This window comes from Anguilla rostrata, chromosome 16 (assembly GCF_018555375.3).
Source record: "Anguilla rostrata isolate EN2019 chromosome 16, ASM1855537v3, whole genome shotgun sequence".
Lineage (NCBI taxonomy): Eukaryota > Metazoa > Chordata > Actinopteri > Anguilliformes > Anguillidae > Anguilla > Anguilla rostrata.
The window spans coordinates 35,017,552-35,033,145 of record NC_057948.1 but is presented as its reverse complement, the minus strand read 5'-3'; the positions used below and the strand labels follow the sequence as shown (position 1 = coordinate 35,033,145).

Here is a 15,594-nt window from a genome sequence, read left to right as displayed (position 1 = left end):
CTGACAGGTTATGAGACGGCCAAGAAGACAGCAGTGTCAGTCAAAAGCGGGTTTAGATAATTGATTCTCAACCCTATGGCAGCTGTCTGTATTTTTACATTCGCTTTAAAAAATACATTAAAATATGAGTTGTTGAACGTTTGACGGTCCGCAGCGTCGGCTACATATTTATCCGTTAACCGTTCGCTCACTAATTGAGTTACGCGCCTGTGGACCTTTCTCCTCCTGATATCAAATCGTAAAAGCCACCTCTTTTCCAAAATAGTACGCTTGGTTTTCAGGGGTGCATAACGGACAGCGATTAACGTGCGTGTGATTTCCCCACGTCTCTGTCCAGCGGCTAATTCCCCTGCCCCTTTAGCGCCGAAGCCCGTTAGCCTGGTGTGCTGCAGTAGGCTACCGGGGCTCAGGTCCCAGTCCCACGCCCAGCTGACGGTCTTGAGGTGTCCGCGACAGGTGTGCGAGCGCTCTGGCTCCGGACGCGGTGACGGGAGGCCAGATTTAATCTGCTCCGAGCGGGACAGCGCGAGCGAGGCCCCGGCTGAAGGTCAGATAACGAAGCGCGGGGCTCGCCGAAAAGGAAAGCCCGCCCCCGCCGGCCTCGTCCCGCTGACGCACGCGCCCTCCTCTTTGCCAACAGTCATTTTCGAATTAAATTTATAACCCAGCGACGCGCAATTACCCTTCACTGCGCCCCACGCGACCCATGCATCATTCGGCGGCTATGACAGACAGTAGCTCCACCTTCAGCTCCACGTATAATCGTTTTAAGGCATTCCTGTGCCAGTTTGACGCCAGTAAGATGAAATGTTCTACGGTTAAAACATCAAGAAATCCTCCTTGAAGAGCGCAAAAAAAAAAAGAAGCGCAAAATAACTATATTGGTTGGCTTTTACTCTGTAGAATAAACTAATCATGGACTGAAGCTGGTTTTCCTCCTGCAGAGGAAAACCCAACCAATATAGATTTTTTTTTGCCAACAACACAGAAGTTTAATGCCAACCTTTAGGGTCAAATTTTACTCAAAGCTTAATTTGATGTTTTGTCCGTCTTTACACAATCTGTACACGAGAAGGAGAAAAAATCCCCAGATCGCATTTCATGGCAGCCTAGGCCTGGTCCCGCAAATTAAGTGTGCTTTTAACAAATGATCTCACTGGGAAAAGTGAGTCATGGAAGATACATATGGTTCTCCTAGAGGAATTTATCTCTTTACATTGCAATGACGGCATCAATATTCAGTTTCATTTTGCACAAGTTGGAGAAATTAATCATTATTTTTTCCCTACTACCTGATTGCTCCCAGACTGTAAGGCAGAGATTTAGAATCTTTGAAGATAGAAGAAAAAATGCAGTATGTATTTTTAGCCTGAACAATTCTTACATCTACAATATGTACATATAATAGTGTTTATACTGCAAGGGAAAACACGAAAGTGTAATGCTGTTAAAAATTATCTTTAAAGGAACGACAGAGGGAACAGGAGGTGAAAGGAGGAGTGACCGTGTGGGACAGGAGGGATGTGGAGTAACTGACCGTGTGGGACAGGAGGGATGTGGAGTAACTGACCGTGGGACAGAGATGTGGAGTACTGACGTGTGACGAGATGTGGAGTAACTGACCGTGTGGGACAGGAGGGATGGGATAACTGACCGTGTCGGACAGGAGGGATGTGGAGTAACTGACCGTGTGGGACAGGAGGGATGTGGAGTAACTGACCGTGTGGGACAGGAGGGATGTGGAGTAACTGACCGTGTGGGACAGGAGGGATGTGGAGTAACTGACCGTGTGGGACAGGAGGGATGTGGAGTAACTGACCGTGTGGGACAGGAGGGATGTGGAGTAACTGACCGTGTGGGACAGGAGGGATGTGGAGTAACTGACCGTGTGGGACAGGAGGGATGTGGAGTAACTGACCGTGGGGACAGGAGGGATGTGGAGTAACTGACCGTGTGGGACAGGAGGGATGTGGAGTAACTGACCGTGTGGGACAGGACGGATGGGAGTAACTGACCGTGTGGGACAGGAGGGATGTGGAGTAACTGACTGTGTGGGACAGGAGGGATGTGGAGTAACTGACCGTGTGGGACAGGAGGGATGTGGAGTAACTGACCGTGTGGGACAGGAGGGATGTGGAGTAACTGACCGTGTGGGACAGGAGGGATGTGGAGTAACTGACCGTGTGGGACAGGAGGGATGTGGAGTAACTGACCGTGTGGGACAGGAGGGATGTGGAATGTTCGTTCAGGCTGATGACTCCGTCCCCCAGCTGGTGCCTCTTCAGACGGTTGGAGAAGGTCCTCAGCTCCCTCTCCACCTTCGCACCCGAGTCCACCTTTGTGAGGAGCTTCCAGAAGGGCAGCCTGAGGCAGGTTATGCCACACAGTGAGTCACCGCACGTTCCAAGTATAGGCTATACCATTACATTCTGTTCATGAGCTTCACGGAGAATGGCAATCCCTGATCCCCTGGTCCGGAGCACAGAGCATATATAAGAACTGGAGAGGCAGGAGAGGTCAGAAGTTACAGAAACCAATATGGCGTCCAGTACACCGCAGATCTCGATTTCCCCATAAGACCATAGTGGAGAAACTCCAGCCCCCATAGGAATCCATGGGACCGGTAAACGGAAGCTGTCTTCAGTTCTTGTACACCTCGATGCTCCAGACCCCCCGCTGCCGCTTACCGTAAAATGCTGAGGTTGGGCAGCGCGCGCCTGTGGGGGTGGAGCTTGCTCCCCACCTCCTGATGGACGGCCCGGAGGTCCCGCCCCACGCACACCGTGTAGCGCAGGGGCTGCCGCGCCATGCCCGGCGCCGCCCGCAGGCAGAACTGCGTGCGGCTCTCGAACCCCACCTGCAGGGGCACCGCCGGGTCCACCAGCACCGCCACACCTGTGCACAGGTGAGAGACCACACCTGGGTCAAATACGCATTCGTTTCGGATTCGAAAATACTCTTCTGTGCTCCATTGATCTTGCCTGGTGTAACTGAAACCTGCTAATATGACCAGAAGGCGGGGTTTGCACTTTTTTTGAGAGTATTCCATTGGTTCCAGTACAGCAGACAAGATCAGTAAAGCAGAGAAAAGTATTTGAATCCAAAACAAATACATATTTGACCCAGGTCTGACAGAGACATACATGTTACATCCCAATCAGTCAGCAGGCGACCCTAGAACATGCTGTATACGTGATGTGTGTCTGATTACTGACTATAATCGCTGTGAAAAGCCACATTTACCGAACATTACTTTCTTTTAGCAGAAGCTTCTATCCAGAGGGGCTTAACCTACACCATTCGTGACATTACAAGCCAAGCCTGATATTCATTTTTGGTAAGTTAAATTCATGTTCATCTCTGGGGTAATTCATTCAATCATTCATACCCGAGGGAATTTCGCGCAAAAAAAATATCACCGGCCATGAAACACATCCACGCCGTCTCATTCTTTCAGTGTGGTATAATGATGAGATGATAAGTAAAAGATGAACTACAGGACCACGTTCAGAGATGAGCCGTAAAAATGGGACGGAAATTGAAAGTGGCACAGTTAACGTAGAGACACGGGGAGCCTGGATTCTGCGTTGGCACAGACGAGCGCGTTCTGAGCTGCTCAAACGCGTACGTGCGGAGGTTTGTATTAATAGACGTGCCCGGCGTCTTCGCTGGCACCTCAGCCGCGGGTTTCCAGGGATAACTCGATAGTTTTAGCCTCCCCCCTTCCGTGGGGTCATCATTGTTTCGCCGTAGTCGACAAAACGGACATGCGCCCTTTGACCCCTCGTTGGCTGCTGGGGTCAAGGCGAGAGCAGCCAACGAGGAGGAACGTTGGTCTGGCGGTTTTGGGTTTTCACTCCAGAGTCACCTGTACCCTTGAGCCCCCCGATCATAAGTCAAATAAATACTTTAAATTATTTAACTTTCTTAAATGCTGGTAAAAAAAAAATGTTCAAAACTTCGATTCCTACTGTCTCCAGAAAACTTTTCAAGGAAACGTACTACTGACAAACTTGTATGTTATCATGAGTGCAGATTTTTGTCCTAAATAAATATGGGCAATAAAATTGTCAGTAATCTGAAGGAATGGTGTCAAAAGGGTTAAATATTTTAAATGAAGTATCTGACCCATATCTGACACCAACTGCTTCCAGATCCCCACATCTTCAAACCTCACCAAACCTTTTGTCAAACTCTTTTTTTGATTTCATATTTTATATTCCCCAGACAGTTTGTAAAATAACCATTTCTACTCTCACTTTATTGAGAGTTATCTACTCATAAAGCCCAGGTGAACTCAGCTGTTTACCAACTGACATAGCACTTTCATGTTACACTTGTATCTTCATCTAGCACTTGTCGCACTTGTCCTATCATCTTGATGTTATTCTAGCTCTTTATCATATCTCTTGTAATCGTGCCTTCTGGTTTGACTTGCCATTACTACTGACTTACTGCTTGAACTGGACTTGATGTTCACGGCTATGGATACCTGTTACATAATGAGTATTGTACCTTATCGGGGGACCCGTGTTCCGTAGGTGTTCCAATGACCTTTGGTATTACTGTACGTTGCTTTGGACAGAAGCGTCTGCCAAATACAAAGTAAAAAAGCTACAGAGAGAGAGAGTTGTTCCCTTAAGGTCCTGACGGTAGCATGGCAGCATTAGCATCGCTTTATCTCAGCATGGTATGCGGCTGCTATAATCCTGCGATGTGGAGGTTTGAACAGTGTATTTGTCCTGGAGGCTTGTCGGATATTTTGTGGCTTTGGCACCAAAAGCTCTTCAGTTGACCTTCTTTTAAAATGCCAAGCAGCTCAGAAAAGCAGCTCAAAAAGCACACAGACATGCAAACTGCTGTTGTGATGTCACAGCAGACTCCTCAGGCGATGGTATCAGGTATTTGCCTCATCTGATTGGTCATATATCCTTGCATTTATATAGCACTTTTCCGAATGCTCAAAGTGCTTTACAGTGAAGGGGAACTCACCTCACCCACCACCAATGTGTAGCACCCACCTGGGTGATGCACGGCCGCCATTTTGCGCCAGAAATCTCTCCACACATTAGTGAAGGTGGAGAGGGAGAGAACATTTTTCAGCCAATTAAATCTGGGGATGATTTCTGGTGGCGAGAGCCATCTTTTACCTGTTAAATGTAAAATATACGTGCACCTGTTAAATGTGTAAAGGTGAGGGTACCTGTTAACTGTGTAAATGTAAGTGTAATTGTATGTATGTGAGGGAAGGTCAGGCAGTGCAGCCTCTCTCTGCTCTCTCTCTCTCTGCTCTCTCTCTCTGCTGCTCTGTTCGTCTTCGCGCTGTCCCTTCCCTGCGTCTCTGGTGAGGTGGCGGTGAGATTATGTGAACCAGATGATTGTGTCCGCAGATGTGGCTGCCCTCACAAGAATTCCTCTCAGTTCTCCGGTTTCCCCTACTGTGCCAACCTGCCCCCCTCGCCCCCTCACCCCCCCGCCCTGGCTCTCCCTCGCCCCCCTCCCCCCCCCCCCGGCTCTCCCCCCCCCCCCCTCTGTGAGGCCGTTTTGGCGGTGTGACGGCCCTCCGCTGCTTCGCTCCCTGGGCTGCGTGTCCTCGCGCGTTCGCCTGAACCCTGGAAGCTCTGCTTTAACGGACTCGCGGCTCTCCGCTCCACCCTGACCTGACACCGACTGACTTACTGTACCGTCATTTAGCTGCTCTGGTCCACAGCACACCGACTGACTTACTGAACCGTCATTTAGCTGCTCTGGTCCACAGCACACCGACTGACTTACTGTACCGTCATTTAGCTGCTCTGGTCCACAGCACACCGACTGACTTACTGTACCGTCATTTAGCTGCTCTGGTCCACAGCACACCGACTGACTTACTGTACCGTCATTTAGCTGCTCTGGTCCACAGCACACCGACTGACTTACTGTACCATCATTTAGCTGCTCTGGTCCACAGCCACTTACAGACCAGTATTCTGCAGGTTTACTGAAGGGGACGAAGCAGGGGGTCGTACACACAGGTGGGAGGAATAGCGAAGACATACAGGATATACCTTGTTAATGCGACAAAGGCTGTCGCTCAATGAAAAGAAATCATATTTCTAACCTGTGGTAAATACACGCTGAATAACTAATATACATCAATTTGGTTTCATATGACACTTTTTAAAATGTGCATATTTGAAAGTCAACATTGACTCTGCTTTGAGAGGAAGTGTGTGTGTGTGTGTGTTTCCTTTTATAGGTGTTTATGGGGACTTGTTAGGAGAAGTGGGGACTCTGCTCTGATCAGTGCTGCTTGCCTCTGGCACATTTATGCAGTGCATTTCCACGCTATTACACACAATAGCCGTTATACAGCAGCAGGTCTTCGGGCTTCCGGGAGGTACTGAGACCAGCCTGTCTGGCTCCTGATCCTGTTAACGATCGGCGAAAAGCCACTCGGAAACAATCCCGCCAAAGGTTTTAACTGGAGGTGCATTCAGAGCTACTGAGGAGCGGAGATGTATTCTAATGACTCATCGTTAGATTGATCGTGGTTTCCGTGACACCGGCTGCACACAAACGCGCGTGCGGGCATTTAGAGGCCCGAGTGTCTGGCTTCTCCAAGCGAGGAGGATCTGCGGAGTCAGCACTCTTTTCATACTTCCCTGGACCACAGAGAAGGATTAATATTCTGAGAGATGTTGTGATGGGACGCTCATAAGCAGTGCTCAATGCCTCCTTTTTCCTGGCACCCCGGGCTGGTGCTAAATTAATCTTGTGGACGATTCAGGGGAAGTTTGCGTCACTGCCAAGTCATTGTATCTCATGCTGTCGGTGAACAACTGAACTTCATGTCCCTACTACTGCAGTCTCTGACTCCAGTTTGTACAACATGGCGGCACCCGCAAACTACACTTCCCAGGCTTCAAAGCGCTTTTCACCGAGACCATGGAGAGTCAGTGGGTGACGTCACAGTGACTTGGTCCATGTTTTTCTACAGTCAATGGCTTGAATACCCCGATGGTCTCTGCCTCTGCTACACGACCTGGGCGGCTGTCCCGTGCCTGTCATCTCCAAGAGCTCCAAACCGAAAACATTCCGTGTGGCCAGTGACTTAGAATACACCGCTAAACATTATGCAAAATAAAAATAAAATAAAAACAAAAACTTCAAAGAAGGGCTGCTTCTGAGGTGGTCCCGCGCGGAGACGGACACTGAGCACGTCCCGGGACGACAGGAAGTGAACGAACGAAGACCCCCGAGCGAGCAAACGAACTGCGGCGGCGTCCGGTTCGCGCCCGAGGGACGCTGACGGGGGTCGCGGGAGGAAGCCCGTCCTGCGGCCGCCACGGCTTCTCCCAGCCCTGCTCCTGACTGAAACCTGCGTGTGCTGCGCCCTGGCAGCCCACCGCACAGAAATACATCACTGACAGAATATTATTTTTCTGTTGCCGGTAAGTAGGAGGTGTCTCTTTCAGGTCCTTATTCTTTATTTATTCTTTCAGAACAAATCATTTGGACCCGATTGTAGTTACAGAAAAGAAAAAAAAGAAAAAAAAAGAAAAAAGAAAAATCCATAAATCTGATGCAGCTCATATTTTTTGCGTTATTGGTTCCAGACTTTTCCCAAAGACAGGTAATCTCTTTAGCGCACCGAACAGGCCGTGCTTTACAAATGATCACTGTAAAAACAACAGAAGGAGGCAAAATCTTTCCAGGCCATATTTGTAAGGATAGGCGAGGGAGGGAAGCTGTTTTGCTGGACGCCAAACAGGCCGTCTAATTTAGCTCCGTCAGCGCGCAGGGTTTTCAAAGAAAGCCTTTGTCTTCAACCGTAAGTTCGTAGGAAAAACAAGGGGATGGAAAAAGCCCCCGATCGCTCACAAATCGAGGTTTAACGCCGACTTCATAATTCTACTTAATTGCTGTCTCATAAGAAACTTGTCACGCTGCACTCAATGAACTTTACGGAGACTCTTAGCATCCATATTTAACAGCGTATAATTTCAGGCTGAACTGGGCCCGTTATAAGACTGATGTCCGCTCAGACGTTATTCCATTCAATAGCTAATAAGTTCTGTTATGTGTAAAAAAAAAAAAAAATAGACCTTGCCTCAGTTAATTTAACTTACAGATAGGACCCCAAGAAGTGATCAAAGGTTGGACCAAAGAGGGTTCTAAGATACAGAACAGCATGTACAGTAGCCTGCATGGTTATCTTCACCAGGAGTTATCAGTGATTCAACGGAAGGCTTATGCTTGCATAAAAGACCTTTATTGCACAGAATTTACTGCAAGAACTACTGCAGGGAGAGATCTGTTCAACCAAGCCGAAGGCTGCAGTATTGGGATCATGAACACGGTGTCATCAGAGGTTAGGCCACAGATTACAGTATCAAGATGGCTCAGATCAGCTTCTCACACTAAATGCTGAACATTGTGTCCTTGCAACCAAATGGCTAATCGCCTGAACTCTTAACAAAGCCAGACCTCCGTAGTCCGGAAGGAAAGCTAATAGTAGGTGATCATTTAAATATCACACCATGGAGGGAAACTGCAAAACCTCGTAGATCAGGGACCTGCAGCTGCTACCTCATGGCTTGCTGGTGTCCCTGGTCACTGGGCTCATGGTCTCTTGGAGCCGTTTATTACCCTGTAAGCTGACCCTCACCTGCTTTCTCAGGTGTGCATTGGCTGCTGACTTCAGTGTGAGAATGAAAACCAGCAGACCACCCCTGTCCTGACAGGTACAGATTTAGGGTGCACCTCTTGTGGAACCTCTATGCCCGATGTGAAGGAGTGGCCCTTCACTAGCTTGCTAACTGTTTAATTGATTTAATTTAATTGTTTAATTGAATTTAATTCATTAATTTGAGGCAACTGAAACCAGGTGCAATTGATTGTCTCAGCCTAGAGGAGGCAGAGGAGGGAAGATGAGCCACTACTAACATTTGTACTGCTGGTGTTTTTTAAAATACATTATCAGTCCTTTTTATAAGTCTTGTTTTTCTCAGTTGTTTTTAAGCCTTTTTTACACCCGATAATGCTACACTATTGGAAACAACTGACTTGTTCCAAAAAACAAACAAACAAACAAAAAAACGTAATCAGAGATCAGAGGTGACCCGGTAAGCTAGCCGTTATCTCAGTCATCTCGCTGGGCTCACAACAGCTGGTCAGAAAGTCTCCCGCACACGCATTGTATTACCTAACACTTACTGTATGCCTAATGCCGCATACATCGTCATGCTAACATTGTCTCCTGCTGCTATTTTTGGAGCTATGCCTTGTCTGCTTGGGGTTACTTGGCAACGTTAAAAAACTTTTTTTTTTGTTTTGTTTTGAAGTAGTGTACAGCATGTTATTTATTTTCGACAGGGGGGGACAGAGGACGGGCGGTGGGGGGGTGGTGGATTGGGGGATTGGCCGTGCTTGAGGCCGTCCAATTGGAGGAGGCTTGCGTAAGGGCCTCAGCTCTCTCTGCCAAAACCTGTCGCCAGTGTTACATAAATCATAATGCCTGCCCAAACAATCGTCTGGGAAATCACAGTACCGCTCTGTGTGTTTTCATCACATGATGGTCATTATGCTCATTAGCTCATGTCATGACCCCCCCCACCCACCCTGCCTGTAATCTGCCTCTGAGCAGCTGTTGGGGGGTGGTGGGGGAGGGGGGGGAGGTGAGGGGGGGTTAATACCAGAAGCACAAGATTTATATCTCTGCCACGCGGTGGCGGACGGTGGTGGCTAATGGTGCCGGGCGGTGCGATGGTGGCAGTTGGCGGCAGTTGGTGGCGGTTGGCGGCAGTTGGTGGCAGATGGCGGGATGTTAGTGGATGGTGGTGGGCAGCATAATTCTGAAGCAGGTTTCCATCGTGTCGGCTTCACCTCTGTGAATAACCTCTTCTGCGTTAAGTCTCAGGGGTGAAACCTGTTGCGTCACCAAGACGCTTCCAGGTTTTGGCGAGGTAAGGTGCACTCTGGGACATGTCGCTTAGACCAAGAGTCCTGCGAACGGTGGACTGTCCCGTTAGCAGAGAAATATGCACAGCTCTCATCGGCTCTCCGCTTACATAAAGCGTTAAGAAGTAAGAGCGCTGTTTTTATTTTTACTTCCGTAACCGGCCCACTGTGTGCTTGGAGATTTCGAAATTTCAGAAACTCTTTTTATTGCAGAGCTGTGCTGCCAATTAAGTTTCTTCATTTCTTCTAAGGGTTTTTTTTTATTTAAATTTATTTATTTTTTAATACATTATTTCTAAATTCACTTTATCCCATCTACCTTTAGAATCATAGCCAACACTAGATACCGAAAGATTGTTTACAATATTTCACCAATACTACAGTTCATACAGCTTAATATTAATAAAGCATCTAATACTACAGTTTATAAAGCTTAATAAGGCATCTAATACTACAGTTCATTTATAAGGCTTAGCTGATTATGAGTCCAAGAGTATCACCAGAATTGAGAGGGAGAGTGCGTGTGTGTGTGTGCACGTGAAAGTGTGTATTGAACGCATTCGACAGGAAGGGGCATGTGTGTGTGGACGTGAAAGCGTGTATTAAATGCATTCAACGGGAAGGGGCATGTGTGTGTGCATGCGAACGTGTGTGTGTACGGACCACAGACTACAGGAAATCAGAATTAAAGCAGTTAAACTGCCGCTCGCAGTGGTCTAGAGGTAGAGTAGAGCCGGGCGATGCCACACACACCATTCTTGAGGAAACGGAGATAAACACACAGGCTGTAAGATGCCCCCAAACAGGTTTAATGGCGCAAACAATGTCTCTACCTGCAGAGGCCTTCACCAGGCGTAGCTGTTTATCATCCAGGCCCACCTGACGAAGTGACCAAGGCTGGTGTACTGTCCAAATTTGTGCTTCACTTTGATTTGTTAGTTTTAGTGAACACTAACTTGTTTATGAAGAAGAAAAACAATCATTATTTCTTTTAAGTGTATGTTAAAGTTACGGACACCTGTGGATTGGATCCCAGCCAAATACCTTAGCAGGTAGAAATGTTGTTTGAGGACATTTAGTACAGGTCATTGAGTCTGCTTCATACTTCCCCGGCCCCTGGATTTTTTTGTGATGACTCGTGCTCCTCTTTTCTCTGTATAAGGTGCCTGCCTTATCGTGTATTTTGAGAACTCCCATCTACACCCCATCTGATAATTCTCAAAATGATTTTTATCAGGGATTAAAGAACTAGAACTCTCTTGCCTTCAGTTACCAGTAGCGATTGTGACATCAGCATTGGAATGTTCAGCTAAGAAGATTCTAATCGCGTGTTTGTGATCGTACGCCTACAAGGGTTAAACTGCCTTAAACTACTCAGCTGTCCCAGAGTCCTCTTGCTCCTGTGGCGACATGCCTATTTACATTAGCTGAGTCAGCCAGCCTGTAAGATCATCTGCTTAACGAACACAATGTGGTGTAATGTAAGGGATATTCTGGGGCCTGAAGTGAAGTGCACATCTGCAGCTGCAGGGGGCTAATGCTAGCGCGTATCTTCTGTGGCGTTGCCGTTGGTCTCCTCTGTGCGCTCTCACCCGGTCTACTAGTTGCACCGGTCCGTGTGTGAGTGGGGTGAGTCTGGGGTGAGTGGGGTGAGTCTGGGGTGAGAGGGGTGAGTGGGGTGAGTTTGGGGTGAGTGGGGTGGATGGGTGAGTGGGGTGGGGTGAGAGGGATGGGTGGGGTGAGTTTGGGGTAAGTGGGGTGGATGGGGTGAGTGGGGTGGGTGGGTGGGTGGGATGGGTGGGGTGAGTTTGGGGTGAGTGGGGTGAGTGGGGTGGATGGGGTGAGTGGGGTGAGTGGGATGAGTGGGGTGAGTGGGGTGAGTGGGGTGAGTAGGGTGAGTAGGGTGAGTAGGGTGAGTAGGATGAGTGGGGTGAATGGGGTGAGTGGGGTGAGTGGGATGGGTGGGGTGAGTGGGGTGGGTGGGGTGAGTAGGGTGAGTGGGGTGGGTGGGGTGGATGGGGTGAGTGGGGTGGGTGGGGTGAGTAGGGTGAGTGGGGTGGGGGGGGTGGGTGGGGTGAGTGGGGTGAGTGGGGTGAGTGGGGTGAGTGGGGTGAGTGGAGTGATAGGGGTGGGTGGGGTGGGTGGGGTGAGTGGGGTGGGTGGGGTGAGAGGGGTGAGTGGGGTGGATGGGGTGAGTAGGGTGAGTGGGGTGGGTGTGGTGGTGGGGTGAGTGGGGTGGGTGGGGTGGGTGGGATGGGTGGGGTGAGTGGGGGAGTGGGGTGGGTGGGGTGGGTGGGGTGAGTGGATGGGTGGGGTGAGTGGGGTGAGTGGGATGGGTGGGGGGGGGTGGGTGTAATGGAACACGCTTGGAGCCAAAAGAACAGTCCAAACCCCCGCATTTGAGTCGGGCTTTGGGGCACCCACAGGAGGGACAGACCTCCGCTGGCCAATCCAGGCCTATGCTGTCCGATCACATGACTGCCTCCTCCAATGGCGGCTCTGTGAACCTTAGGTCCCAAGAGCTGTTACAGTGCCTTCACTGCGATCCATTAATACAGCCCTGTTCATTCACTGAAGCAATCCAGTATACCTTCACTCAAGAGTACAACCGCAGCGCCCCACCATGGGACTCAAACCTGCAACCCCTGCTTTTATAAATCCAGTTTCCTAAAGTATTCTTGGGGGCGTGGCTTCTCACCTGACGAGCCCAGGAAGTAGCGCTCCAGGACGGACCCGTATCCGGTGGGGTTCTCCCGCAGGTCGCTGACGGTGAAGGGCTGCATGGACGTGTTGGCGCCGTTGATGGGCCAGCTCTGCGCGTGAAGGCTCGCGCCGCCGTACCACGACACGTTGGTCATGGAGAAGCAGTCCTGAGAGAGAGAGAGAGAGAGAGATCAGCTGTGGGTCGGCACGTTACCCGTGCGTACTGTGCTTTTTTCACAAAATTGCCTTATTTACTGTCACAAAATTAATGTTTTATTAGGTTAGAAGGTATCCCTAATCAGAGCCGCGTGCACAGTTTACATTCTCCGATTCTACCCGTTCACACAGCTGAATCGATTCCGGTTACGCAACTCGCTCAAGATGACTATGTGCTCCGCCAGTGAAAAGAACCTTCGATCTCTTGAGTTACCTGCCGATTTACCTAACCGGTAAACTAAACCGTCACCCACAATAAACGTGATCATAGTGATGTCCAGTGCGCATGCGATACTTTTACAATTGTGGTGAGTTTGAACAGAATTTGATGTAGATAACCACACGCCGTCAGTGATGCGCGCGTGCTTCATTCGCAGAGTGAAATTCGGCACTTCTTGAGCAGTATGGTACATACCCGGGGACGGAAAGGAAACTCGAAAAGCTTTCCATTTAATCATAACGGATATCTATAACACCTGTGAGAAACCAGTCTACCGTGGCCGCAGAAGACGTCTCAGGAATTCTCGGTCACAAAGTTCTAAATTTTAATATACTCCTGAATGTTACCATTCCGTTGTGATTTGCGGGAATTTTTTTCTTTATTAAAAGCGACATTTGGCAGAAAGATTTTGAGCCATGCCAACATGGAGCCAATTTAGCTGAGGGAAACGGAAAAATAGACATAAGATAGGCTGCAAATCGCTACACAATTGTCTTAAGTCACCGGAATGTCTGTGACTTTGTCTGCAAAGACAAACCGCCCCTCAAGCGATACGCTTCATGCTATTTTACAGCATATTCTGAAAATTGTCTTAATTATGCTCACCACCGTGAATTCACGTTCATTCATATATATATATGTAAATTTACAAATCGGTTAAATGGCAAAAAAAGATTTTGGTTTATTTTTTTATTGGCAAGAGGCTTTCTATAGATAGATTTATTGATTCGTGCTGTTTCATTTGCGTCTTTTTTTATATATGTGGGCCTACTCCCCGTCGCAGAGCGAGACTGTCACCTGGAAAAAAAAACAGCGACAGGATTTTCTATTCAGCTCAGTTTTAGACTGCAGTTTTAAATGAGCACGTGATAGATTTAATCCAGGAATGTACAAATTGAAGGATTTGTTTCGGAACATCGGAAATATTGAGAGAGATTTGGGGGAGATTTAATTAAGCTGCGCAAATCTCCCCATGAACTAAATATCAAATATCGAGTAGCCTATTACATTGTCACAAAACAAGAGTTAATGGCAATTTGCATAACATTTATGGCACTAAAACTACTTTTAAAGGTGCTACGTTGCCCGTCGATCACTTATAACTTACTTATAGAGACAGCTGGTGCAAAAGGTTACCTTATGAAATTCTAATGGCAAACGAACAGCGCGCGCGCTTACCTTCAGATCCACTTGACAATGGAGGGCTGTCCATACTATGCTATAGCACTCCGTCTCCGACGTGTCATCCGATTCCAGAGCTATCTTTACGTCTGCCATCGAATCCCATGTGTAACAGAACTCGGTCTTGTTAAGCCAGCAAAGGTTTCTCACGAAGGGAACCTCCGTGTCGGACGTTTCCACGTTCCCCACGTCAATCTCCACAAAGGTTTTGTCTTCGGTCAGTGTCTGTATGACCAGAGAATGTGTCCGTCTCTCCCATATCAGTCCGCTGAAACCCCCTCTTAGGATCCAGTTTTTATTGGGCTGATCCACCACTTGCCAATAGATGATCCCGATGGTCATAACGAAGAAGATGGCAACGCCGAGACAAGCGATCGCCCCCTTCCAAGTTTCGTTCATTTCCTTCAGTCCCGTGTCCCATGTTACTTCTGGGATGGGGCTCGGGTTCCTGTTTCGCGCATGTGGCATATTGTTTTCAAATGAAAATAAAAAAATAAAATAAAAAATACAAAACAAAATTTAATCAAAAACGAAGAAGAAAAAAAGAACTAAAAAAGCCAAAAATCGTAAATGTTTCACCATGTCACGTTACTTCACCTGTGAGAAAAGTTAGTAGCGTATGCATCCGTTATTCATGCGCATTTATGGCAACTACTGAAAGCAGCCGTGTCAGCTAGAGCGGTGGCATCCCCATTGCCGAAATTTGCAGTAAAAGAGATGACTTACCACATGTTGCTTTATAGGTTTGCTTTGTAATGGCATTGATCGTTGAGCCGTGAGCGGTCTTACCGGGGTTCGGCAGTAATGCCTGCGAATAGCTCCTTAGAAGCTTATTTGCTTGCCCTGCACTTTTCCGCTTGTGTCTGACGTAACCCCCAGACCGCCGTTCGAAAAGGAGACGCGAGGGCGATTGGGACGCGGACCCGCTTCGCGGATCTCGCGCCGCAGGTTAGGGCGAGCGGGCCACCAGCGGCGGGAAGGGAACGTCCACTGCTCCCCCGCTCTGCGCGCACACAGCATGACTTCGTTACCCTTCGGTAACAGACGTTTTTGTCACTCGGCCAGATTGCTTTCACTGTCCAACTCGGGTTGTCAGTCTTGAAAGGAATGAAAAATATGAAATAAGACACTGCTCCTCGAACTAAAGCAGTCGTTCAACAGGTCGACAACCAATAACATTTCGATCCAATAGAAAACGACGGCTGCATTGCGAAACATATATTGCATTGCCAACATGAGTTAAATTCATTACCCTTTAAGTTGTTGAGAAATTAGATAATTGAGGCATTTTTAAATACTGAAAACTTCCTTATCGCTTATGATAATAAACA

General features: G+C 48.2%; 1 protein-coding gene across 2 annotated transcripts in view; it reads right to left on the bottom strand.

The window, feature by feature from the left end:
* Positions 1-15,377, bottom strand: part of LOC135242142 (SITS-binding protein-like) — a 29,410-nt gene extending 14,033 nt beyond the window's left edge. The window contains exons 1-5 of one of the 2 annotated variants that reach the window (XM_064313073.1): positions 14,990-15,377; positions 14,261-14,711; positions 12,641-12,812; positions 2,688-2,895; positions 2,214-2,364 (exon numbers count right to left, since the gene is read on the bottom strand). In XM_064313073.1, the coding sequence (XP_064169143.1) occupies positions 2,214-2,364; positions 2,688-2,895; positions 12,641-12,812; positions 14,261-14,711; positions 14,990-14,994 (987 nt within the window). In that variant the 5' untranslated portion in view covers positions 14,995-15,377. Of the gene's footprint in view, positions 1-2,213; positions 2,365-2,687; positions 2,896-12,640; positions 12,813-14,260 lie in introns of both variants that reach the window. The other variant, XM_064313072.1, reaches the window with a different exon arrangement.
* Positions 15,378-15,594: the final 217 nt, after the last annotated feature.